Below are 27,560 nucleotides of genomic sequence, written 5' to 3' on the forward strand. Positions count from 1 at the left end.
GAGATGATAATTCTCTGAGGATGTTTTCTTGTGAAGATACACAGAAAAAGAAACTTAAATGTGTTTGAATATTCATTCCTTAGCTATCTCGTTGTGTTTTGTTTTGAACCCCGCAGAGAACACAGGGAAATGCGTGGTGCTTTAACAAAGAACCTTTTTTCTTTGGAGTCATCTGGCAAGGGGAAATTTTGCATCCAGTGAAGATGATGATTAACTTGGGTTTTTGCTGTGAATTCCCTGCTGGCGCAGCTCCCAAACCTGGCCTGTCAGTCAGGTACACAGGATTGTGCAGTGTCTGCTCCTTCTTCCCCTGAAAGGATGGATGCGGTGTTCAGCCACAATGGAGAGTTGTCCATTAAAATGACAAGGGCCTGGAAAGACGCTCAGCGTGCTGCGCTCTTGAGATGAAGCATAATAGGCTGTTAGCAGGCACGGAGGCACCTTTTTCAAGGGCCATTTATCCCAAGGACACTTGCTGTGCATCCCCTGGAGTACACAGGATTCATATTTTCACTGTTCCTTTGGAAAAGGGAAGCCTCTTCTTTGTAGCACACTGCGCTGTGAATGATGCTCGGCAGCATGCGTGCAGCTGGTGGGTCAGGCTCCTCCATGGCAGTGGGCTAGAGCAGCAACCAGTTCTTCTCACACCTATTTGCTATTGTTATTTCATGTCTGCTTTCATCAGCATCCAGAGATGTCGGCTGAAATGAAGTCTCTATTTTGGTATTCTGTTCACAACTGCTAAATACCCGAGGAAGGATTTCCCAGGTATTAGGAGAGTTTATTTGAAAACTGGGTTTAGGTTTTCTAAAATCCTTGCTCAACTGTCACAGTTGGCTGTGAGCTTCTAGCTGCATTCTGTGGGAGTGAGCAGGTGTAAGTACCTGACGTTAGAATATGGCGTGGACTAATGCTGAGAGGCAGTGGTGCCACTTAGCAAAGTTAAATTTGTGTTCATGTCCTCATTGCTTTTCATCAAACTTCTCCCTGTGATTATATGGAGTACAAAGAACAACTTAATCCGACCTCGTTACAGCTTAAACCTCCACATCTGCCTTTAGAAGTATGCTGCAAATATTCGGTGTATAGAAGTACACTGCAAAGTGCAGGTGTAGAACAGGCTCCTTTTCATCTGATTGCCAGTAGGTGTGAATATTAGATGTAATGCTAACAGAAAATGACAACTTCTGTCCAAACCACAGGGGAGAAAAGCCTATAATTACTGTGGTTTCCTTTATGATATGTATATACGTTGCTATTTTTAATCTCCTGACTGATCTTACTAGGTGTTGTAGAACCTTAACTTGTGTGTTTAGAAGTAGCTTATGTTAATGAAATATTTTAATTATTTGATGAAGCTATTATCCATGAATAGTAAAATCTGTTTTCTGCTGGCACACACAGCGTGCTTAACAGGAAAAAAAAGAAACAACGCAGTGATTATGGTGTAAAAGATTTAAAATGAGCTTATGTGTTCTGGTAAAGTGCCACAAGGTAATAAACAGAGATACGTCATTTAATGTCTGCTGTCTTTGAGAATACCAATCATAAATGTTGGATTAACAGAGGGTTAATCCAATTAAAATGTTTTTCTTAATAGAAAACAGCATTTCTTTTGTTTGGAAGGTATGTCTTCCAAGTCCAATTAAGGTCTGAACATGAATATTGGTGAGTTCTGGAAGTATCAGAAGGCTGAGGTGCAAACAGTGGCTCCCCAGTACCGGGCACATCAGCACTAACCTGAATGTAAGTCATAGCACTGAAGTTTCAGACCCGAACCAAATTAAGGATAAAAACTGATATATGCCTTGGATCGTGAGGTGTCGGCTTTCTCATGGGAGTAAAGCATTCCCATGGAAATTCAGACTGAGGTCCATATCCAACCTTCCCCAATGCATGTTTCTAACTGCTGCTCTGTACCCATAGGTGTTTAAGGAAATGGTGTAAAACCGCATGCTAAGTGCCTGGCTTTCTGCTGTCTCTTGGGTTTGTAGTTGTCATGAGATGTGCCTTTTATGCTTCGCCTTTAGCCAATGTATCCATGGCTTTTAGTCTATTCAGATTACTATCTTTGCCTTAAGAAAAGGCAAAATGTGGGATGTCTTTTGTCTTGGAGGCAGGAGAAAAAGACAAGGTTCAGACAATCTCTCTGCTTTCCGAACCACCAAATTTGAGAAACCTAGGGGAAAAACTTGACAAAGCAAACATTGCTGCTGGTTTTGATTTCGCTTTTCAACAGATGGATTTCATATGCAAACGTGATTAAAGAGAGACAGTATCAGATAAGCCAGGTTCAATATTTTTCCTTTCAGAATCACAGTATATGCAATCTAACATCAAGAGACGTGTTTTAAGCAAATTAAACGCAACAATCAAAAGCAGGGTTATGTTTTGATTTGAATGGGAGATTTGGATTGACTCAGAATGCAGTCAGGTTCGCTCAATTATGAGAAAACAAAAGCTCCCTGTTCTGGGAATGTTGCCACTGTCTTCAGTAGGAGAGATGTGGCTCACAAAGAAAACAGAGTCATATGATGGATGGGGTGCTAGCATGCAAAGCTACTGTTCCTACTGGAGCAGGCACAATGGAAGACTGTATGCACTGAAAAGTAAGCAGCCTTATACTGATCTCAGTGGCAGTATGAGTGGTGCCCTAAATGGCCTTTATGCATGGGCCAGCTCGCTCTCAGAAATGTTTTCCTTCTCATAATTGCTGGAACGAGGCTGAGGAGGTACAAAGGCAGCTCTCTGCCGCTGGGATGGTTGGCAGGCTGCTGGGTTAGAGAGGAGCACGCTTCTCCAGTTGTTTGCAGAAAGTCCTCCTCGTGTTAAATCATTTGTTGCTGTAATCAGTGAATCACAGCTCAAGATAAACACTTGTGCGGAGTCAATAAGCCTAATCTTTATCTTTGTAATCAAATCTGAAGCGCCACCTGATTTTGCATTGAATCAAGACTGTAATTTCAACAGTAAACATCTGATATTTTATTTTAATGAAGAAGCTAATAATGAATAGAGCCATGTTTTTGATTAATTAGGATTTTGTTGCCAAGGAATTAATCTGTTTTCCCTTCTCGCTGGGGAAAAAAACAACAAGAGCAGCAACAGAAAGCCCAACCCCAAAACTGTCTCTAAAATGTATTTCTCAGCAGGAATAATTATAGGAAATGCTGAGTGAACTCCAGCAGCACATCCCAGCGTTTCTTTGTTTTCCTGGGCTAAGAGGGTAAATGGGTAAAATAGATGACAGCTAAATAGTGAATTTGGCTATTACTGGTTTTTTTTTCCTGAACATAAAATAAGAAAAAAGGCTCCAGGAGTTCCTGGTCACTAGCTATTTCTGAGTGAAACCAGGGAGTGAGTTTAACTCTGGCTATAAGTGCGTGTACTGATGTAGAAAAGGCTCCAGGGCTGGGGTCGGTACAAGTTACTGCTGCTATACCAGCTCAGAAGCTGCTGGAGTGATACCTTCTATGACTGCGCTCCCTCAGATGATCTCCCATTTTCTCAGGCAATGCGTGTGATGCTAACAGAGTTGACAGGCCAAAAAATGAGTTCACTCTGCAGAATTAAAGTTTACTGAATTGCTTGCAATTTATGGCTGTTAATCCATTCGTGCACGTGGCAAATGTAATGTAATTTCTGTGGGTACGAATAAATAGAGCAACCACTTAGAAAGCAGCCTTTTAAAATACTGTCATTACTTATGGCAGCAGGGGACGCATTTCATTTCTTCTAAGTTTAAAGGAAGAAGTGTTTCTTTGCTGAGAAAAGCTACCACTCTGTAATAAATGATGTCAGTTGTTATATTCCTCCTTTAATATGTCTCTTTAGGATGCAGAAGTGGCGTTCAAAATAACAATAACCAAGCTGCACTAAAAAATTTAACAGGATGCAGCCTCTGTGTCAGAAGTGGAGATCCAAATATTGCAGTTCAGGCTCATCAGTATTGATAAGTGTTTTAGCTGTGAGTAACTGAAACATGCTGCTGTGTGTTTCTAGCAAAGTGTGAAATTGAGGAACCAGAAGACAATGCCAAACGCAGGGATGCGTGACTGCAGTTTGAGTGCTTGCCTCGTGGGTGAGCAAAGCACTTCACTGTCTGATCATCTCAGAGTAGGGAGTACAGAAAAGCTTTGAGATAAGAACAGTTTGGATCCTGAGCATCACTTCTTCATTTTACTGCTTTTGGTTCAACAAGAACTGGGTGGTTTTGTCCTCCAGGTTGCACTAAACAGTGGCTGATGGTATCCTCCTATGATGAAAGATGTCTCCTGTGTTAATCATCTCTGCACTTGTAGGGAGTGGGGTGAAGAAGAAAATGAGCTGACTTGTCCCTTGAAAAACAAGGAGGAGTGGCACTAGATGAGATATTAGTTCTCGCACAGTATGTTCTTCAATACTAGATGGAAAACTTAGTAATTATTGGAAAAGATAATAGATGTTTTTGTGTTAATACGGTGCTTGTATAATAGCTGGAAAAATGAAAATGATTTCATGAAAATGACTCAGTGGGCAGAGCCCTTCTTAATCAGGAAAATCAGCTTCAGCAACTCATATATCAACATGTGAGAAGAAGGAGAGGATGAAGAGAGGGTAGAGTGGAGCTGAGCTGTGTCTCATCTTCTAGTTATTCAAGGTGAAACAGCCTGAGTAGAGCAACTTGGTAAGAAATTAGCCCCAACAGCAATTAATAGCTACTTACTTGAACACACAGCCTATGGTGTATTTTGATTTACAAACCTTTACATAAAGCCAACTTAATACCCTGGTAGGACTGGCATGGCTATTTTTCCCACCTCATCCTCTCCATTTCTCTCATGCAAGCAGTGACCAAACATTACTTAAATTAAGGTACCTCAACATAATTTTTTTTTAATTGACATATATATATTTATCACTTGCCTCTATACCTTCTAAAGAGAATAAAGTGTTATACACGTTAGAACCTGTGGATGGGGAGCACATTGTGCATAACTTTCTCTGTTGCAGTACTTCAGTAAAACAGTTAAGCAAAAGTAGACTATCTTTTCTGTTATTAACAAGATTTGTAAGGCAAAGGCACGCTTTGACTCCGGACAGCTACATTTTGTCTGTCAGCCCTCAAAAGACGAGAAGGGTTTGAACCAGGATCCCTTTATGTGCCTGCTAACAAATATGCGTCTCTCATGCTTTTATCACAGATCTAGGCTTTAACCTTTCTGGTGTTAAATTCTGGTTCAAAAAGGAAAAAAAAAAAAAAGACACTTTCAGTCTATTAGGGTGCTGAAGTATCATTTCATTTCACAGTCTCTCCTTAAAAGGTTGTCGCAGCAGCAGTAAACCAAAGATCAGTTAAACACAATGACAAAATTGTAATTTTGTTCTTAACATCCCTATATATATGAAATGAGGCAACAAAAGATGATTTCCAGCCCACTGAAAATTCTTGATCTGTTACAACTTAACTGACACTTAGTGCTTAGATAATAGTTGGAAAATAGGAAAAAAGATTATGGCTTTACGTTACTGACACCAGAGTTATGGCTGAAGAGGTGCTTTCATTCTAAGCCTTCATTTTCAGGCACTTACAGCTTCCTGAATACATTACCCTTCGGGCTCCCATTACACATGCTTGCTTTAATCCCAGAGGTGGTTTGTGGCATCTTTGCTTGGGCTTTATCTTCATTCCTTTATTACGTTTACTCGGCTATTTTTTTGATCCTGAATGCATGGAAAAGTACTGCCATTATTTCATCAAAAGTTTAGATTTGGTTTTCTGTACCTTGCTATCAGTGCTGCTGCAGGACATCTGCCTTTGGTACAACAGAGGAAATTTCTTTTATAGATAACGATTCCAAGTTCTGAAAATCCACTTGCTCTGTTCTGGGTTTTACTCCTTGAAATAACCAAGAAGTTCTTTCTTAAAAAGGAATCCTACAGTGTGATATCATGGTTAAAAACATCAAGGTGTACAAACTTAGTCATGAAATTGCTGTGTGACAGTGGCAACACATATCTGAATAAGAATAAATAGGTGATTTCTGGTGCTTTAGAACATTTATCTAATGACTCTGCACTCCCTCATGATGTGATGGGGAGAAAAAAAGCCTCTGTTTCACCAAGAAATGCCATAAATAAAAGCTAAGGTTCATCTACAGCTTCAGTTTTGCTAATGAAATCCCCTTTGTTTACATGCAGTTTAGATTAGCAGACAATGTGGGAAAACAATGAGGGACAGGGAATTCAAATCCACTGCTCTGCTTCCCAACGGAGCCCCTCTGCCAGCCCTCCACAGTAATAATTTCAGTCTCTTGGCTTTTGGTGTAAATGGATTAACTCAAGAGATGAACTAACACTGAAGGTTTTGCATTTCAGTGAGAAACTTCTCTGTGTGCATGTGGATATGGACAAAAAGAACGGGAGGTCGGTGTAAAGAACCAAAAATCATTAAGAACAAACAAAACCCAAATCCTGAGTGGGAACTTTCTCCAATACAAACACGTGAGGGCTTCAGTCATTCTTAAACTATTTAAGATGGTGACTGTTACTTATTTAAGAGAGCACATAGGCCCATTGTTACATCTTTTTGTCACTGTTAGGTACAGGTTGGATAAAATGCATCCCAGCGTGGTCCTCTTCATCCTCAGGGTTCCCGTGAAGCCATAATTTTACTATGGAAGTGGTCCTGAGATGCTGGCTGATGATGATCTCATCAAGACTAGGAATGCCTTTGCTTTGTATGTGGTTGTTGGGTTTTTCTTAATACAAACATGCAAACATTTCAGTATTTCTGTGTCACAGGCAGTGGCCTTTTACTGAAAAGATGTATCCTCAGGTGAAGAACATCAGCTGAGATGAAGTTCACAAAAATGCCACCTTGTTTCCCAAAGCTACCACAGGCCATTATAATTCAAAGCTACATAGCACCATGTGCAAAAACCCTGCAGCCATGGGGTAAGCAAGCCAGCTGTCTGCAGACAAGTGTCTGTTTTGCAATGAGGATTAGTTACAGCAGAGATGTCATTAAGTGATGGCCTTGAAAACGTTACTTTCTTTTAAAGGAATGTTAGATATGAGGTTAAGGTGTAGTTTCATTGGTTCTCCTCCTTCTCCACCTTTTTATCTGTCTCCCCCATATCTCTCACAATATCTTAGTCGGCATCATTTTCTTGCTTCGTTGGTTTTGAAAAGGACTTGCTGCTCCCTGCTGTCAGATTATTTCCAGGAGACTGTCTCAGGTCAATAGTCATAACATTCTTTGTTCAATTCTTTCCCCAGCCTAGGAAAAAACAAACAAACAAACAAACAAACAAACCAACAAACAAACACCCAAAAAGAACAGAAATTGGGAAGTGGGGAAGGGAAGCATGTTCTAAGTTAGCTGGTCTCTGTGTGCAGTTCCTTAAAGAAGGTTCTTCTGCAGCAGATTGTTGAGTTCCTCGAGCCTGCCTGGCCAGCCTGGGACACCTGAGAGAGCAGAACTTTTAGCATCAATAGTATTTTAGAACAGGTGTTTGAACTTGGTAGTGCCAGTGCCATGGAGATACTTAAATTGTAATTGAGTGTTCACTGTCTGAGTGAGTAATACAAGCAAAGGTGATCCACATTTACCATCTCCCTACAAGTATGGGATAACAGTGAAGCCAATGTTAGTAGTAAATGAGTAGATACATAAAATGTGGAATTAGTTTGGATTTGAATGCGTGACATGAGAAAAGAAAGGTGTTATTCACTGTTTTTAAGCTGTAAATCTGATCTTCACAGTATCTGAATGTTTGGATTTATAAATTTGGTAAAAACTCTTAATAAACAACAGACAGCACAGGAAGAACATGTTGCATGCTGACAAAGGAAACTCAGACGCATTGTTTATAAGCCGCTGCTGTCATGAGGACAGAACTGGCCATCCTTAGGCTTCTTTACACATTTCTTTTTTGATTAGAAATTATTTGGAAGTGTGGAGTTTAAGCATCCACGCTTCTTTGGTCTAAGGGAAAGGTTTTGAAAGTAAAAATCAAAGGTAAGGGAAGAGCTTGTCAGAAAATAAGAATTCAACACTTAAACACTCCAAAGATACTTCTATGAATCAGAGCAAAGAAACTACAACTGAGAGCTGAAATTGTTCTACTTTCAGTTCTTCCAGGTCTGGATTAAAGGGTCTGCCTGAGCTGATGTGGGAGGCCATGGTCTTCTGAGCTCTCTTAGCCTGGGGTAAGTGGTGTCTTAACCAAACAATTTTATTTTTTGCTGTTAAAACTGTTAGTTTGAGTTTTTACATGAATAAATCAGACTCTGTTGACGAAGAAGTGCTAGTGCACAAACATCTCTGTTTCAAAAGGTGTTAAAAAATACAGTATTTTCTGGGACATAGTTTTGCTTACTCATACTTGGCAACTAAAGATACATGTGCTGAATAGTTGTCTTTCTCATACATCAATAGAATGTCTAAATTATTCAGCTGCGTAGAATGACCAAGTGTATGTGAATCTTTCTGGCCCAGTAACAGACAATACAGAGTACAAGAGTCTGCTATTTTAATACAGAGGATGAAATTATGTGAGGTGCACGGGTGCCTATACTTGGCCATCTATTTACCTGTTTGCTCTTTGCAGTGAGTGTGAAATGAGCTTTCACTTGTTAAGTGCAGGTTTTCTTGTTTGGTGTGAACCTGTTCTCTCTTCTCTGTAAGCAGATGCTCCTGACTTTCTTGCTCTGTTCAGAGTATGAATAATCAATTACAAAACAGCCCCACCCCAAACCCTCAAAAAATATCAGAATTGCAAAGAAGTTCATCTCCTAATGCTCCAGGACAGCAAGGACTTCTGAGCTAGGAAATTACATGCCTTTAACATGGCTGTTGACTCTTCCACTGAATGAAAGCTGTACATCAAGAGAGATATCTCATTACATGATTTCAGCACAAATTCTTCCTAGATGATAGAAGGCCATTTCTCTTTTGGTTCTGCTTATGACATTTTACAGCTCGGAGAACTGAAAATAATGCCTGAGAGTGAAAATATATCTGTGACCAATCAAAACATGAAAGGGGCAGAAAAGTTGCAGGAATTCATTGAATACTTGCTCACCTCCTTCATTTCCATGTCCCCACGTGTCAGTGGCTTTGCATCCTTCCTGAAAGATACCATTTTTATTACTGCACGTGATTTCACATCCTTTAGGACAAATTCTGCTAGCTAACAAAAAAACTGTATACGAAACTTGTCAGGTTAGCAAAGGCACAGGAATTTGGCTGGGCCATAAAGAAGCAAGTGCATTTTAATGTATTGCATACTCTGCATTTGCCTTGCCTCCATTCCACTGAGTGCCAAGACTCCTTCCTTGTTCTGTGGCCCCTGTGCTCAGACTGGGTTTGGTTCAGAGCAGCTGAGCATTTCTATGATTCAACTGGTCTTAATTAAGGTATTTCAGATTTTTCACTAATGTGAAACCTGGCTCATTTACCTTTGGCCTTGACTCGTTGGGCCAAAATATTTAACAATTTTCACTTACTGTGATGAAGAGCTAAGAATAGGATTAGCCTTTTTCTCTGCCTTTTTCTCTGCCTTTTTATCATGGTATTGTATTGATAGGAAATGTAAGTCAGGAGCCTTTTCAGACAGTCTCTGCCTGTTTGGATTCATGGCTAGGTTGAGGAGAATGCCAAGCATCCTGGCTGGTAAATCAAAACATACATCAGTAGCACTAGAATAAATAGCAGAATTCCAGGTGATGGAACTGAACTCTGTAATTTGTAAAGCAAATCAATTTCAATACAAATGTGCTCTGGAAAATCTGTTGCCTCCGTAAATTTAACATGCTCGAAACAATCTGTTTATTGCAATCTGATCTATTCCTTGTCTGGTACTGCTACGGGATAAAACTGTATGCAGACAGATTTTGTCTTTAAGTAGTAGTAAACAACTGTAAACATTCCTTAACAATTTTTTGCAGTACTGTGAATTGCCTTGCAGGTGCATATGTTATAAATAGTGGAAATAGAGGAAAACAGCAGATTTTCCATATGCTCTGCACTGCATGATATCTTAGGAATGCCATTTCCCACTTTTATCCATTCATCTCTTTGAATTCCAGTCTCTCAATCATCACCTTTTCTCTCAGGACCGCTGTGAGGCTTAATTCATTAATGTCTGTAGAGTGCTTTGAAATCCTTAGATGAAAGGGATTATAGAAGTGCAGAATATTAATATTAACGAAAAACTGTGAACCCACAACTGCTTTCCTTCATTCCCTTAGCTCACCTGTTCCATGGTCTTTGCAAAGATACGTTAGCTTAGGATCAAGGCAAATTCTTTTTTATGTGATGTACAGGTAACGTAAGGTTGCAAATGCCCATGTCTTTTAACATTAACATAGTTAATGTAAAAAAAAAAAATCATAAGTTTTAATCTTTTTCTCAGTCTCACTGCTCCCCCAAAACGTGGCCCTTGGTGAAATCCAGCTGAATCTTTTTGAACTGCATCAGCGTTGAAAGGGTGATACTACTCCCCACAAGCTTGCATTAGGAAAACAGAAGTTCCTCTATCAGGTTTACAGAATTTCAGACTGCAGAATAACTGGCATAACACAGTCTTTTCAGAATGTGTGATTTGTTTCCTAGATGGAACTGTTTTCTGTATTCTGATATCTGCATCAGTTTCTGTATATTCTGCTTTCACAGGATCACGAGATAACTCAGCTTCTTGCTATGGGTACTGAAAGTCCTCCCCTCCTAAGATATGAATTTCCCACTCTGCTGCAGCCATGAAATAAAATCTGCAGTAAGTTGTTTTTTTTCTCAGGCATTCATGATTGCCCTCTTAAGCCATACCAGGCTTCCCTGTAGTGGCGTTCATTGTCCCCAAGAGGAAAGGATCAGTTTCCTGTCTTCTGAGCCAGTGTGAGAAGACAGACCTTCTGCAGAAGGTTTCAGTTTTCTCTCCAGTGCTGCTCATACGGCTCCCAGCTGGGCAAAGCTTTTTGTTATTGCAACCTTTATTGACAAGTAGGATAGAGAGCTCTGTCAGTGTGGACCCCCGCACCACCACCAAACCTGTGTTCAAAGCTCAGCTAAAACATCTGTGATGGCCAGGATCCAGTTGTCCAAAGCAGAGCTTCTAGTCATGGTTTTTAAAACAATATTGCATCTTTCATCATCCTCTTGGAGTTTCTATGACCTTTTCCAACCACAGCCGATTTATTTCAGAGTGATTCCTTTGTGCTGCTGTTGTGCCACTATCCTGCTCTTCTAGATCAGTCATGTAACGCTGGTAGAAACCTCTGGTGACCTCCTTATTATGCAGCTATTGCAAGTCAGTAGTGGAGGGTAGCTAGCTTGAATCTGTATTCAAACACTCAAATAAGCATGTTTTTATTCAGATTTCCTTTTATAGTTCAAGCTCTAAAGTTTCTCCTGTGTTACATACACATGGTGTTGATACAATCCGGAGTTTTTAGTTGACTGTAATATTAGTACTAGATATTAGACTGGAGTTGTTTTAACACCACTTCTTCCTCAAAGGAAAATTAATCATTTACTAAACTAGAATGCTAACATGAATGATTGTGTTGTTATGCATATTTTATTTATTTTTTTCAGCCTTCTAGGTCCCTTTTGAAAACAAGCTTAGCCAACCAAACTTAACGAGCTTTTACTTGAGTGTGTGCGTAAATGTTAAATAAACAAAATATTTTGCTGCTTATGCTCGCAGTATTCAGCTTCATTAAACATGTTTGTGTGCAGTCTGTAACCTTTTGCAGTGTAACGGGCTGGGTGACTAACTTGTAAGACAGATTTAGTTCAGATAAAAGAAGAGATAGAGAATGTGCTCTGGAGAAGTTGTTTGGATGTTGATCTCCCTAGACGCTCTTAGGATACCCCGTTCAGCCAAAATAAAGATTTCTGTCTTGGAAATCGTGAGGGGTATACCAGGTCTTCAATGGACTTAAGCTGGCTGGCTTTCCTTTCCAGGGAATAGGAGTTAATAAGCACTTTGCATGGCGAGGTCGTCCATGGTTAGCGATGCCCCTACTGCCAAGTATGAACCCTCTCGTGACAACGCAGTGGCAGGCTGAGGCGCGGTGCGAGGTTTGTACATCCCACTTCCTCTGAAAGCCTGAGAAAGGGTTTGTTTCCAATTAGGCAGCAAAGCCAGGCTTCAGAGGCCCAGGAGACGGTAACAGCAGAGAGAATTTTAGGAATGTCACATGTGGCAGATGTTCAGGGAAGAGCTTGGGAACACAGAAGAACAGCTGATGTTTGCTTTCAGCCTTACCTGCCAGAGCAAGGATTAAGCATGTGCGAATTGTTTCTTCCCACCTCTGTTTTATAAGGTTTTGATGCCCTTATGCACAATAAGTGCTAGCTGAGAACAGTGCCATTACTATTGATGGAATTACAGCTTAGCAAGATGCTACTTCCTAGGAAATTCTGATATCCTGAAAGAATGTATGTGCTGGTTAAAGGAGCAAGCAGGTTGTGTATGCAGTATGGGAGCCATGGTAAATCTGGAGGCAATGGCTAACAGCAATCAGTACAAGCCATTGCCAATGGATTTGATTGTAATAATGAGTGACGACAATAGATGTGGACTGTCCACGGACACGAGCCATGGATAAATTTGCTACTTTGAGGAGATGCGTATTCCGTGGTAGTAGAGGGACAGTGCTGGGAACGAGAGAGGTGCTCACTAGCAATATAGTACTTGATCGCAAGGGTTGTCTTCAAATACTAAATATAAGGCACTGCAAAACACATTCTCGGTTCTGAAGAACTGCTGTAGAGACATGGTTTTACAAGAGATTATTCCAAATAAGCAGCTGTCCTTATCAGCACTGAGAAAGGCATCCACATAACTACTTCTTCCCTGAGACGGGAGACGTCCTAACAAGGGTAGGGCAGCCATAGCTCTTCAAGAGCTGCTGCCCCTTTTCTTTCAAAGCTGCCTTTTATATTTAGCATTAGAACTTTCCCTTTTTACTTCTGCCAAAGAGGAAATCTCTCAGCTTTTAAGAATTAACCTGTCCAAGGTTGATCCTAATAATAGGAGTAAATAGATTCGCAAGATGCATTCTATCCCCCAAAGCAACAACTCTTTCTAATGTACCCCTACCGCTGCAGCCATTGGCTTCGGCGCAGTGCTTCACCAGACCCTGAAGCTGACCCACAGACAGCTGAACTCAGGAGTGTCCCGAAGGCTGTGAGAACACCTCGGGAAATGTTGACTTTTACAGCCTGAAGATCAAAGCTGAATTATCTCACTTGCATTATTTAAATTCTTTAGATGATGAGTTGCATGTATTTCTTCATGTTTTGTTTTCTAGCTGTGAGACTCATTTCTCACTTACTCTAAAATGGTAGTTCTTTAAGAATATGAGTAACATTCAGCATTTTTAGGCATCTTTCACTGTTTTGTAACCGAACTTTCCGTGACATTTTGCAGTGCCAGAAAATAGGAACCCTCACGTTTTCAGACGGTTATGGCGAGCAGCGCATTGTATGCAATTTGTGACAGAAGACAGTCTTCGATTTACGGCATTTACATTTAACTCAGGGGGACCCGGCGCTCTTCCACAGCAACCGGCGTGGCTCAGGAGACAGAGAGCCGACGGGAGCAGGCCGGCGCTGCTCCTCAGCGTTTCCTTTCAGTGGACGTACCGAAGGTTGAGGCGCCCCGCGATGCTCGCAGGTGCCGCGCTCCGGTGTTCAGGTGAAAGAAGCCGCCGAGATCAGGTGTTCGTTCCTGGAGTCCCGCGTTAGCGAGTCCTGAACGCCGCCGGGCAGGGGCGCGTAAGGATACGGCTCAGAGACCTCAGCTCTGGGTTGTGGAGTGAGGACCTTATTTCTCCCAGAGCGAGGTGCGCCGGCGCTGGAATTTGAGGCAAGATCGCCCGACGTACCCGCCGCGCGCCGGGCACCTGCCGCTGTCGCTCAGCGCCCTCACCCGCGGGGGGCGGCCCCTCAGCGCCCGTTGCGGCCGCAGGGCGGCGCTGTAACGCGGCCGGGCGGGGCGCCCCGGGACAGAGCCGCCTCGCGGCGGGGCGGAGCGCGGCGACCGCACCCCGACCCGCCCGGGCAGCGCCTCCCGCCCGGCGCGCGTCTCCTCACCGCCTTGGGCGGCCGCGGCCCCCGCCCGCCATTGGTCCTCGGGGCACCACGTGGCCGGCGGGGGGCGGGGCCGAGGCGTGGGGGGGGCGGGAGGCGGTTGTCCCGGTAACGGGAGAGTGAGTAGCGGCGGCGGTAGCGCGGAGCGGCGGAGCCGGGCGGCCTCGCCCTGCCCTGCGCTGCCCCGGGCGCGGCACCGCCCGCCCGGCCCCAGGTACCGGAGGAGAGGAGCTAAAGTTTGTCCTGGGGGGGCTGCGGGGAGGGACGGGACGGGACGGGACTGTGCCCGCCAGCAGCACATACTCGTGGGGGGGCGCGGGGCGCGGCGGGGCCGGGGGCAGCATCCCGTCGGGGCTCCGGCACGGCGCCGCTCCCGGTGCCGCCGGGCGGCGGGGAGGGGCACCGCTCCTCGGCTCGCTCCGCGCGTGAGCCGCCGTCCTCGCTGGCTGCGGCTGCGTCCCGGCGGGGCTGAGGCGGCGCGTGTCGCTGCGCTGCGGGAGCAGGCGGGGACAGCGCTGCCCCGGGGCGCCGCTTCCCCGCCGCCCGGCGCTGCGAGAGGAGCGGCCGCGCGGAGCTGGCGGCGGGGAACGGCGTGAGAAGTGCGTGCGGCCGCGCTCCCTACCTGTTGTGCCGCGCCGCGCAGAGTGGCTGCGAGCGCTCGGAAGCCTTTCCCGTCGCTGCTCGACCGGTCCCGGAGCTCTGTCGGAGGTTGCCGACTGCCTGCGGGCGCCCCTTTCTGCTGCGCTCCGTGTCCCTGAGCGGCTGCTGGGCGAACGGTTCTCCTAAATCGTGCTGCTGCTTAGGGTTGCGTTTCTTGGTGCTTGTTGTGTGACCCGTGTAGCTAAACACGTGCTCATGCCACACTCAGCCGAAGCCCCAAAAAATGGTTTTATCGTCGGCTTTTTTCGCTATGGAACCTATTTTAGTAAAAGTACCTTTCGTGGTGTTTCGGTGTGGAAACCGACTGGTATCGGTGCTGCCTCGGGGATTACCCTGGGCCGTGATGTGTTGCTAACTTGGTCTCCCTGCTCCGTGCAGCGCGGTGCTTAAGGTGGCTGAGCTGGGGACCTGTGGCTCCGGGTGTTGGTGCCCCGGCTTTTGGGAGGTAGCACACGATATCTGGGTTTGAGGCCTCAGCACAGCGCTGAATTTGGCCGTAGGGGCAGAACGGCGATTCTGGAGGGCAGAGCTTTTGGGTCCGTGCGCGATGTGCTTTAGAGAAACGTGGGAGTGTGGCAGTCAGGCACGTGGTTTGGTGGGGATGGGCTGACAGTCGGCCTAGATGGCCGCAGTGGTCTGTTCCGACCTTAGCGACTCTGTGAGGCCTCCAGGCATCAGGCTGCATAGCCTCAGCAGTGATTCACAGGTCTGTCTCTCTCAGGTGTCTTTGTAAAAGAAGCCCCAAAGGCAAGGTAAGGCATTAAACAGGAATCAAAGCGACTGGAGAGGTTTGGGTGGAGAGTGTAACGTGTACAAAATGCACAATTACTGTATCAGTTCTGAGGGCTGGTGGTGGGCAAAGAGTATCAGTAGCTATGTGTTCTTTCAAGCTGGTAAAAAATGCTTTTCGTCCTCGTCTCTTTTAGGTGTTTGTTTGAATACATAGAAGAAGATGATGACAAGCGTGCCTGGACAATTCTACGTAATTAACACCTGCTAGATGTGCAAAAGGCAATTATTGCTGTGAAGTGTTTACATTGATTTATGGGAGGAAGGTGGCCCAAGAGAGGGATGCTGATAATATCAACCCAGTGGATTAAATGCACATTTACACCTTTATTGACATATAAATTATCCATGCCAGGAACGCACTGAAACAGCTGCTGATGGAGCAATAATGTGGCACAAAGTACTGGGTTTGGATTCAGCTCTGTCATCCTTCTGTAAGGCACGGCAATGGGATTCTGCATCTGAACTCAAATAGGGAGCAGAGGCTTACAGACTGGCTGCCTGTTAGTATAATGAGCAGTGATGGCAAGTGAGAACTTGGATGATAAAAAACATGGCTGAGGTCTGAAGGAGTTCTCTTGCTATTTTTTTAAATGACTTTGAGGTTTTTGTTGTTGTTCGTACTATGGATTTTTAGAGAAAGCTGAGAGAGGCCGGAGGAGTGTTTGTAGCTGGGAAATGGAACCTGGTTCTGAATCCAGTCAGCATCAGAAGAGAAAGCCGGTGACACATGGACTGGAAGATCAAAAAAGGGTAAGCGACAAAAGGCAGAAGGCTTCTGCTTAAATTGCTGCACGAGACGTGAGCGGCAGAAGAGCTTCTTGTAACTCCTCTGTCAATTAGAGTTGCTGCTAACTATGCTCAGCCGGCTGCAGATCTCTTTTCCTTGTTAGATATTTTCACAAAATTGTTGTCTTCCTGTCCGACTCGTTGCAGCGTATGAAGCGTATTGCAAGGAATGCTGTAGCATGAGTGAAGGAAGGGAGAAATCCCCAGAATGTTGGATAGCTGTTGATGGAGAGGCTTATAATGAAATGAGGTCTAGTGACTTTTGCTAAGTCTGGTTAGATCATTGATTTGTTGTGGCTTTCCCTCTTGCTGATATCACTAGAGAGGCTAAAAAATTGCTTTCTTGGGATCTGGCCAGTAAATTCACTGAAAAAGTGGCATGCTTGTCAGTGTCCTGGTTGTCCTGATGATAACGTTATCATTTTCGTGTAGTTTCCAGACGTGACTCTGACTTGAAACAACACAAAACACATGGTGGAACATAGGTAATGTCAGCTGGCAGAGCCTATTTTGCACAAGGGCTTTGTGGAAGCCTTGTGTGTCGAAGTGGTATTGTGTTGTTTAATGATAATTGATTGGCTATGTGTATTAAGTTGACCTAAGTGAAGTTGCCATCTTGGGAAGAATGTGGCTTGCAAACAGCTGAGACTTCAAAGTTGTTTTCTTGGCACGAGTGAAGCAAACAATTACACTTGAAATGCTTGTACTGTATATATAATTTGTGTTGTTTTCCCTGAGTGTTTGTTGATTTAAAAACAAAGAAACCCAGTCCCCCGTTTTTGGCTCTGTGGGAAGAAGAGCTTCCTTTTTGCATAGATGTGTGTGATTTTTATTGCATTTGAAATGAGCTGGAAGCAGAAATGACCACTGGCTGTTTGAGGTGGTGCCGAATATTGGTGAGGGGAGCTGTGTGTCACAACTTCTTCAAGTCTACTGCAGAACGAAAGTGGTTTTTCTGTTGCTCTGTTAGAAATCAAAACAGCCTGGAAAACTTGCAGATAGGAGATAAAATGCAGCTGTTCCTTAGATTTAAGAAGCACAACCAACTCAAAGCCCAAAATGTATTTCTGTTGTGCCAAGCACAATCTATTAGCTGATAAGCTGACAAGGTCTTCCTTCTGCTTTTTCGGGGAAGTGTTTTGGGGCCAAAGTAAATCAATAAGAGCTGAAATAAAATCCTTCTATTGATTTCATTTCAGAAAGCTGCTCCTATTTTTCCCCCCCTCCTTAAATATACAACTGTGTACTGCGTATTGTGTGCAGTGGGAAAAACATTTGGGACCTGAGACACCGAAGTATACAATAATTGTCCTGATGCATCAAGATTAATACGCAATTATGTCTGCCTCTCCTTGCTGATAGGGATAGAAGCCTACATCTCCCATCTGCTCCTGGCTCTGGGTATTTGGTGCACATGTAGTATGGGGCCTCTGAAAGTATAATATAACCCCAAGTGAGGCTCGGTGGCAGCTGGGATAACATCAATTGGTCATGCTTTGCTGACATTCATTTTAACTCGAACTCTAGCCGTCATGGAGATTATTAAATTTATAATGATATATGTAAGATCCATTTTAATGACTCTTCGTGCTTGGGTGATCTCTCTCTCACTTCTGTTTGCAAAACAAGTCTTAATAGAGTATTACATTTCATTTCCTATTGAATTTTCCAGGGAAATATTACTGAGGAAAGCTTAGCTTAGACTCATGTTTACTGGGAAAAATGTTTTTGGAATAAAATGTTGATGCAGCTTGGCTGTTATTGTGGAGTTGAGTAGTGGTATAAACTGTGATGTTCTTAAGCTTCATGTTCTTTGATTTCTGATTGGAAAAAGTGTGTGTGTGATCCAGGGCCATCAGAGTTAATCACCGGCAGGCACTTCTGGTACTGAAAAATAAGACTTGTGCTGGAAGGAAATGAGATCAAGCTCATTTTAAATCAGACAAACGCTTTCTTTTATGGTGATATATTTTATGGGTATTAAGTCAACCTTTCTTTAGTATTTTTGAAGTGCCAAGAAATCTGTGTATATATACCAGCCAGTGATGAATCTGGCATACCTCATGTAAGCGAAATAACACAGAGCTGGGTTGGCATTTGTGGTATAGAAATAAAGTGCTTCATTTTGCTTTTTTTTTTTTCTTGTAAGCATATTGCTAGATTTCTACATGATATTCTATTGATTAGAGCAAGATAACATTTAGTAATTGTGTTTATTGCATAGTGGCATGTAGCCTTGCTACCTGTTTTGTCTGGTCTCTGAGAACTAGAAGTTGGGCTGTTGGATGCTGCTGAGATCAGGAGAAGCAATTTCTTCGTGCTTTCTGTGCAGACTTCAGAAGGGCTCTAACGTTAATGTTCAGGGTACCGTGGCATCGAGCAGCACAACTTTTCTGGCTCTAGTAAGAATTACAATGCTGCACCCCATTCAACTTGTAATAGAGCAGTACAGAACTTTCCCCAAGCCTGCATTACTGTACATGGGGAAGCTGATATGTGGCTTTTGGAGGTCTAGCTGGTGCTTGTGCAGATTGATGGTTTTTGCCTCTGTCTTCTTGTAATGAAGCATGTAAATCCCATACCTAACTTGTTATCCAGATGCATATACATGGCTCCAAAACCAGATGGAGTACGTCTGGATGGGTTGTGTGAGGGAGGTGTGCTGGGTTATTATCATTATGTTTTTTTCAGTAGACTCTTTCCAGACAGGTATTGCTGAAGGAGTCTGTCCCAGTGTATTCTGGTTGATGATAATTGTGCGATATCATAAGAAAGAGATACCTCGAGAGCAGATAACGAAGTTCAAATAATGACTTTGCCTGATGTGCAGAGGCTCTCTCATATCTGTCAAGTTGTGTTGAATGACACATACATCAGAGTAAATCTAGCTTCAAAGAATGTGTTGGAGTGTTTCAGGCTAGGTGCACTGGCATGCTTCCATCCTCTTTTTGCCTGGGAATGCTAGATTAAATTCTCTAAGTCATTTGGTTGATTGAAAGACTTAGTTTTTTTTGTTGTTGTTGTTGAACAGGGTATAAATAACTAACAAAATCCTGTGTTCACCAAGACACCTCTTCATTTCCCCAGCTTGAGTGAGGCTGGTTAAGTTAAAGTAGCTTTACCCCACTGAAGAATTTATACCAGGCTCTGAGGAAGTGAAAAATATCGGTGTATCAGCGCAGCAGCTTTGCAAGAATGTAGCATCCCCTTCTAGACCGTGTGGGTGCCTTTTGAAAGCCCTGACTCCCGAAGCCCTTCCATGTGTGAGCAGTCCAACGTGAACTGCTGAATTTCTTCAAGTCAGTCCGTGCTGCAAAAACGAGCTGTGTGTGTTTGTCCATTGCACAAAGCAGGTGCCTGTCATTGCCTGTTATTTAAAAGATACAAGTAGGTAAACCTTAGAGGTTGCTTTTAATTAAAGTATCTTTATAAAGCAGGCGTGACTTTCAGATAACATACACTAGAACTCATTAGTGTGTAGGTTCCTGCACGATCCTTTAGAAATATGTTCATTATTATGCAAATGGATAGCCCCTGGCCTTGAAGTAATTGTACAGAATAAAATCTGGGCCACGATATTCTTCAAACCCTAAATAGCCAGGAACCTCATATTGGACAGTCAGATATTGCTTGTTGTGATGTCTGTGCCTGGAAGCAAGGTTGATATCCCTGAGGTCTGCTATCTATTTTGATATTCCTGCTGAAGGAAGCAGTAAGAAAGGCAAAGGGAATGGAAAGGAGGGGGAAGGAGCGTGGAGGAAATAACCTCTGTGATAAAACTGACTTATTTACTAATTTAATGCCTTATTGCAGGGCTAAGCTTACCTCAGGGGCCTTGCAGAAGGGGAGAGGCATTAGAGAGACAGACATGTATTCATCAGTGTTTATTTCCATGCACCAAGTGTTGGGGTTTTCTCTTTACTTGTCTTTTTCTCTGATGTGTTATAGTTTAGTTGGGCAGCTGTGTTGTAAGGTCACCTATGCTTGCAAATTGCACCAACTCTTAAATATTTAAGAAAAAGTAGTAGTGGCAATGTGGAGTAGCAGTAAAGCTATTGTATATTCTTCAACAAAGAGATTAAATTTGTGTTGTCTGTAGTACTGGATCTACATCTTCAAACATACCTAGTGATGCAGTTTGCGGCTTTCTAAAATGTTTCAGTGCAGACAAAGGAGTTTTGTTAGCAAGTGTGAGAGACGTGTTTCCTAGCTACGTAGTTCTCTTGGAGAAGCACTGTCTATCTGTGAATGAATTTAAGTTCATGTATTATTTTCAAAGGATTGCTAACAAGAATATCTAGAGCAATACAACCAAGTAGTAAAACAGCTGCATTACAGGTGAAAGCTGATGATACCTTTATCTCAGGTTGTTCGAGGTTACTTATGTCTACCTTGGTGTCACTGGTGGGAAACTGCTAGACTAAGCTATGTTAACTTATTCTTCCAATCTGAAATTTGATTGTGAAGCAGTATCTTACTGCTCTTAATGTTTTCTGTATCAAGCTATAATTTCCTTTTTCTTTATTTGCAGAATAAAACTGGAAGAAATAGTACATCTGTAACTCCTTCTCTTTTTTCTTTCTTCTCCTCTTTTCCTGCATCACTTTTCCCCATGAACAGTTCACTTGTATTTTCTCTTTTTCTGACAATGAAGGGTAGCCCAGAGGTAGGACAAGGCATGATCGTAGATGATAATGATATATATAATGCACTACAGGAGAGGTTGATCTGGTGCACGTGCCTAGACTTTTCTTCTGTTCCTTCAACAGCCTGCTGCAGCTTCTGATGGGAACCAGACCTGGCTTTAGGAGCCTGAGTTTGATGGGGAGAGGCTCCTGAGACATTCCTAAAGCAGTAACATTCAGTGAGAGAATGGGCTTTATTCTCTCCTTAACAGCAAACTCATTCATCTGTTAGAAAGGAGCAAACTGACTTGCACGTGAGCCTGTCCTTGCAGCATTAGGCAAAAATAGCGTGGTACTGAAGACTGTGATTCCTCTTCGTGCTAACTGGATGTGATGCGTGGATGTCTCTTGAGGCTATCACACGTTGATGGTAATAAATATGTACTCAGACTTGTGTAGCTATTTTTTCAGTGTTGTGCACTTAAAAAGATGTACTCGAGGGAGCTGAGGGGCTGGGGAATAGCTTCCAAGGCTGGATAATAGAATAAGTTGAGATATCAGTACAGAAGAGGTAAGCTTGTTATGGAAAAACCTCTTAAATAGGTGGCAAGCTAGAAACCTACGTGCTGCAAGCAGTTAGCTTGCACCATGTTTGTTTATTTTCTGAAGTCTTTCAGTTCTTCGTTGTGATGACAGCAGTGACTATCAGATCTTCAGTAACTTGGAGGATTTTGAATAAACAACGTGCATCTGATAGGAGTACTCAAAAAATGTAACGAGGCAGATGGAATTGCCTGTGTTATTTGGGTGTATTTCTCTGAATTTCCTCAATTCAAATGTCTCTTGTTGTCTTCATTGGTTTCTCTGTATTATGTCAAAGTAATTAATTTTTCAAATATCTTTGACTTACTGCTGTGATATTCACAACTTGTGAGCTTTCCTTGGGCACAGTAGGAATGAGAGGCTACAGACCAGAACACAAAACTGCAAGGCTTTGGATAAGGGAAACTGGATTGTAGTTAAACTCACTGGGAGACTGGCAGGAACTGGGCTTCTGTTTCGTTCTGTTCCATTGGCCCACAACATAAAAGCCTAGCCAGTGTGAGTTTAGTTTTTGAAAGAGCTGTGCTCTTTCTGCATCAGCCAGAGCTGAAGACTTGATCAAAATCAATATAAAATGCTAGAATGAGTGGAAGTGGCATTGGTTATCTGATAGTTGCATGAAACTGTGCTTTAATGTTAATTAGGCTGACAGCTTATGTGCCATTAAATGCAGAAAATCATCAGCAAGCACCAGGAGGGATCTTTCTTGCAGTCGTGTTTAATTATTGATGGGTTTAGGTACCTACTCCTCTCTGTTGCTGTGAAACTCATGTTAATTTCGTGTGCTGTCATAGTGCTGAAAAGCTGTTTGTGCCATGACCTGGGTGCTTTAGTCCTGGAGTTTCTGGTTTCCGTGATTACAATCTTTTTCCCTTGGAATTTGCCTTTCAAACCTGCATGGTTTCACTGAATGTGCTGACCTGGGGAGCTGAGGCTCAGCAGCAGGAGTAGCTTGTCTTTAAACTCCTTTTCCTTTAAGCTCCTCTCCTTGACTAAATAAAAGGAAGATAAGTTATACTACTTATGTGTTAGGACTGGAACAAAATCTTCATAAATATTTATCAGGTAAGAAAATAAATACATGGATGCATCTCTTTAAAGTCAAATCATAAACATAATAATCAGCTGGCAGAGGATGAAAGTTGGGTACAGGGGACGTTTTTCACCTTGTGTAGACTCTGTATGTGCTTTGAGTGTGGTGCAGCGTGTTGAGACAGTAAGCTGGATGGAAGCGTGCAAATACGGAGACTCTGTAGATAGATGATGACTTTGGGAAGAGGATGGAACACTAAACTTTGGGGGCATAGGGTCAAATATCATCCATGTTCAGTTGCTGAATCTGAAGTGAAGGTGGTTACAATGGAATCCAAATGAGGGTGAGCATACCTGACAGTTACATGACTGTTGATCCTATAACTGGGGAGGCAGCGCTGTTGATGGAAAAAGCTACCAAGTAGAAATCTGCATGGTTCTCCTGGCATTCCTGGCCCTCAGTATCTTTCTGTGGGAAAGCTCCTGAGATAATGTAAAATACTTCTGCCTACTGGACTTCTCTGTTTCTAACACAGGATAGGAATCATTTCGGAACGCAGCTTGGAGTTTCCAAATGATGGGTATGAGTGAAGATAGCAAAAAAAAAAATCCAAGTGTGCTAGTATATATTGTGGCAAAAAATGTCCTAAACACAATGTCTTGTTGGTGGTCTTCTGTAACTATTCTGTCTTGATTTGACCTGAGGATAATGTATTTTCAGCTCATTGTGGTAGCTGTTGATTGTTTTCTGTGCGTCTGAGCACCTATTTAAAGAGCAATATACCAATTCCTGATAGGTCCAGTGAATCTGGCTGGCCTTCTGGCACTGTGAGTCCAAGGTCCCCATCCCCTTTTATTTCTTCTGCCTTACCGTGATGAATCTTGACTATGTTTGTGAAGTAAGAGCTGATGGATACAAAGTGCAGAATGACTACTTGATAATCATGGCTTTGGTCCTACATTTTTTTGAGCCTCTTTGAAAAGGTGCACCTACAAACTGATTAAACATGCTGGTTAATTTCTCTTACTCGGTGTTTTTTTCAAGTAAGCTTTTAATTTATTTCATGGTTTCGGATGGGCAGGGGCAATACTGTAAAGGTTTTATGCATCCTTCTATGAACTACAGTAGCAACTAAGCTTGCAGCTGCCATAGTAAGCCTTTTCAGTAAGCATACTTGCAATGTTCAAAGCAGAGAGAATTTATTTTTCTCTTTTTGTGGGGAACATGGTTTAAGTTGGAGGGTTAAAGCTAACAGAATGGTTAACAAAGGCAGGTCTCTTCTTAGCTCTTCTGGGAGTTTGGAATAGCAGTTTCTTCTGTGAGAAAATGGTGTGCTGAAATTTTTCTACTTCAAGTCAATTCCTGTAATGAAGAGTAGTGGCAGCTTTTGTTGCCAGTTAAGATTATTAATCTAGATTGTTTTTTACATCATTACAGCTGACTTAGAATCATAGAATCGCTAAGGTTGGAAAAGACCTACAAGATCATCCAGTCCAGCTGTCCACCTGTCACCAACAGTTCTCTCTAAACCATGTCCTTCAACACAACGTCTAAATGTTCTTTGAACACCTCCAGGGACTTCTATCATCATATCTATTCTTCAATAAATAAAACGTGGGTTCCTACTTAGGATTTTTTGGTGGCATTTAAATAATGAGAGCAGTCTGACTTCTGTTTAATGACTGTCTGAAGACTTTTTTAATAATGTAGTGTCTTTTCTGCAGATAGTGTCAAAGGTAAAATAAAATGACTGTGTTTAATAGGCTGGTTTTATGATTCTATGATTCTTCAACAAATAAATCAAAATAAAATTGTAGACTCCAAGATCTTAACAGTTGTGGGTCTACAGTCTATGCACGTTGTCAGTCATATTGCGCTGCAATGTGTGCCATGTAACTGTGAGCTTACTACAGCTACAAACCCCCTTGAATTAAAGGCTTTCATCAGGCAGACCTCAAGCATCTGACACACTGCCTCGTATTGAACTCTGGAAGCCAACAACTGTTCATAACTATTGGCGATAACTTAATATCCATGTGTTGTTTTTTTTTTCTTGGCTACTTTCCCAGATTCCATAGTGACGAGTAGTCATCTTTGCAACCTTTCACATTGTTGGCTGTGATTATCAATGTGTTGTGCGTGCTTTCACTGCATCAAATACCAATTTTTTGTTATTAGGAAAAGAATATCTAATTAAGGAGCTAATGCAATTCATTTTACACACTGTAATTTAGGTATTGCTTTTGGAAAAGAGTAATGAGTGGTAGTGTGCTGTAGGATTTTATAACGTTGTGGGAGTAGAATATTAAGTTGTTAATTTCATTGATAGCAGCTTCCTATTATAGTGGCTGAAACATGATCGTATGAACATAGAAGCATATTGAAAAAGAAATTACCGTGAGGAAGAAAAACTTTACAGTCAGTAGATGCCTCATATACTCTTTTTAATGACAGATAGCAAGAACTTGTAAAAAAAGAAAAAGCAAGGTGACTATAGTTCAGAAATCTTATTTTTGTAGGCAAAACTGCATGAAATTGCCAGCGTATGCTGATAAGCACAGAATGCTAGATGCTAATCTTTTAGGCATTGTGTAGGAAATGTAAAACTGATGATTGGAAGTTGAGATGCATAGTATTATCATAGTCGGGTACCTTTCATGTAATTACACTTCATTCAGTTGCTATAGTATTTCTTTTATTGATGACACGTAACCTGAAGCTGTGTTTTTTTTCCCTTTCTGAAGGTGCTGGAGCAGATTGCACCTCAGGGTATCTCCGCAAGATAAGCAATATCTAGGATGTAAAAGAACTGAGCTGTGAGTTGCTAGGTCATCTGTAATGAATTTCCACACCAGAATTTTTATGAAACAAAGTTAATAGCTTTTCTGCTGTGTGCATAATTGTCTTCTAAACTTCTTTACCTACTGGATTCCTAGGGATTTTTAGTGTTTTGACATTTGCACTGTTTGTTAATGCAGAACCTGTAGTTTCATGGGTTAGATAATATCTGTGTACATATTAATTTCTATTCACGTGGCTAACGCCTGACACATTTAATGGGTATTCTCTCTGGTTTGTGTCACGGTGACTTCATTAACCATGTTGAATTATGCTGTAAATGTTTTCTGGGCCTGTTGCTTTTAGTGCTCCATGGGGAATTTGCATTGCAATTGATAGGGATCTGAGTGCAGAAAAGCTGCTTGAGTGGGCATCATCTGCTATTTCAGGCAGGCAAGCTTCAGTGGTAGGGGGAGATATATATATGTGTGTCCCCTATACATAACTGCTAATGTACTGTTGGGGCAATCAGAGGGACAATTACTTTGGGGACATACTGGTTAGGTGAGAGAGGGGTTGTGTTTACTTTCCTGCAGTGGAGATTTTTCTAATCCAGAAAACCTCCAGAAAACCAACTGAGAAAATGCAGAAACTTTTCAGTAGGATGGAAGGATATGGGATAAAGATGGGAGGGATGTAAGGGCCGTGAAACAGGATTGTGGCTGAGAAAAGACAGCCGTGACTTTCTTTTGCACATTCCTCTCTCGTGTTTTGAGCCTACTTCAAAAACCATACTAAGCTGACGTCTTGTAAAAGGTTGTTCTAACTGTGCTGGGATACGTGCTCAAATAAAGCTGGAGAAAGAAAGGAAAATGCATTGCACAGAGGAATGAGGTAGGGGTCTCATTAAAAAGGATGAAATTATTCACTATTACATTGAGCGTTTGGTTGTGAGCTGTATTTCAAAGTGTATTCATGCAAGGAGAAGGAAAAACTGTTCAGGTGCTGAACAGCTTGTGTCTGCATTCTGTTTTATTCCACAGCCTTCACCCTTCTATATGTCTAAAGAGAACATATGATGTCTGGGATGAGGACTCCCTCATCTCTCTGTGGAAAGGCACCCAGCACACTTGTGCCATCGACACACGGTGATGATTTTTGCCACGGTCTTTCTGTCCGTAAAGATCCACTGTTGTTTTTGTGATAGCGATACTCTGCGATCCTTCCTTTTCTGTTGAGAAATGAGGAGCAAGAAACTTGGCCCAGAGCTGCAGTTTCTGGGTGTGCTGTTTCCAGTTATCTGCATGAGGAAGGTGAGCTGTGCTCACACTGTATTGCACCAGCAGTCCACCCAGGGCTGAGAAATGAAGCACAGCAACTGGTGGAAAAGAAAGGAAGAAGATGACTAATTGCTTCAGTAGTTGACTTTCTGTGGATGGAAGGAGTTTGTAGTCTTTTCACAACTGAGCTTGTATTCTTGTATGTTACTGGAGGCTGCTAGTACTCATGGTAAGGCCAGTGTTATTTCCCTGAGTACTTGTAGCTCCTGTGTGAGAGTCAGGCTTTGCCTTTTCTACCCTGAGTTTCAGTATGTGATCCACTGAACACCTGTTGGTTTAAGTTCTGGTGATTACGTTGTTACACTCTAAAGAAAAATGATATTTTCTTTTCATTTTGGGCCTTGAATAAGGGGCTTTATAATGCACCATATTCCTTCTGGACTTGTACTTGAAGTACCCTTGCAACTCCACACCCAGTGTAAGATCCTACAGTATGCAGAGATAACACTGAGGAGAGCAATGTGCAGGGCTTTGGCCACATGCTTGCTGAAGACTTGCTCCTCTGCAAAGAAGAAGATGATTTGCCAGAGAATGCCAGGCTTTTCCAGGGCTGTGTTTCCAAAGATGGACGTTTTCCAGCAGTACAGTTGCTTGCTGTTAAGAACTTGGAGGTGAGGACTGAGGCACAGAATAACATGAAGAATCCTGTGATTTTTCAACCACAAAACACTGCAACGTTTTTCTATCAGAAACATTCAGATTTCCATCACATTCCTTAGAGAGGGATGCTGTTTTGCACAGGAACAAATCTTTAAGTGGTTTGGAAACCAGAACTGGCCAATCTTACTGCCTAAGCAGATTGCTCCGTGGTCACATTGCTTCAAATATGATGTGAGGAGGTCCACTGTTCTTGTCCTTTG

At 42.5% G+C, this 27,560-nt stretch overlaps 1 protein-coding gene across 3 annotated transcripts in view; it reads left to right on the forward strand.

The window, feature by feature from the left end:
* Positions 1-14,185: 14,185 nt before the first annotated feature.
* Positions 14,186-27,560, forward strand: part of NAV2 (neuron navigator 2) — a 306,190-nt gene continuing 292,815 nt past the window's right edge. For all 3 annotated transcript variants that reach the window (XM_015286245.4, XM_015286247.4, XM_015286248.4), the window contains exons 1-2: positions 14,186-14,297; positions 15,670-16,285. In XM_015286245.4, coding sequence (XP_015141731.1) covers positions 16,211-16,285 — 75 coding nt within the window. In that variant the 5' untranslated portion in view covers positions 14,186-14,297; positions 15,670-16,210. The remainder of the gene's footprint in view (positions 14,298-15,669; positions 16,286-27,560) is intronic.

The sequence above is a fragment of the Gallus gallus genome, chromosome 5 (assembly GCF_016699485.2).
Source record: "Gallus gallus isolate bGalGal1 chromosome 5, bGalGal1.mat.broiler.GRCg7b, whole genome shotgun sequence".
Classification (NCBI taxonomy): domain Eukaryota; kingdom Metazoa; phylum Chordata; class Aves; order Galliformes; family Phasianidae; genus Gallus; species Gallus gallus.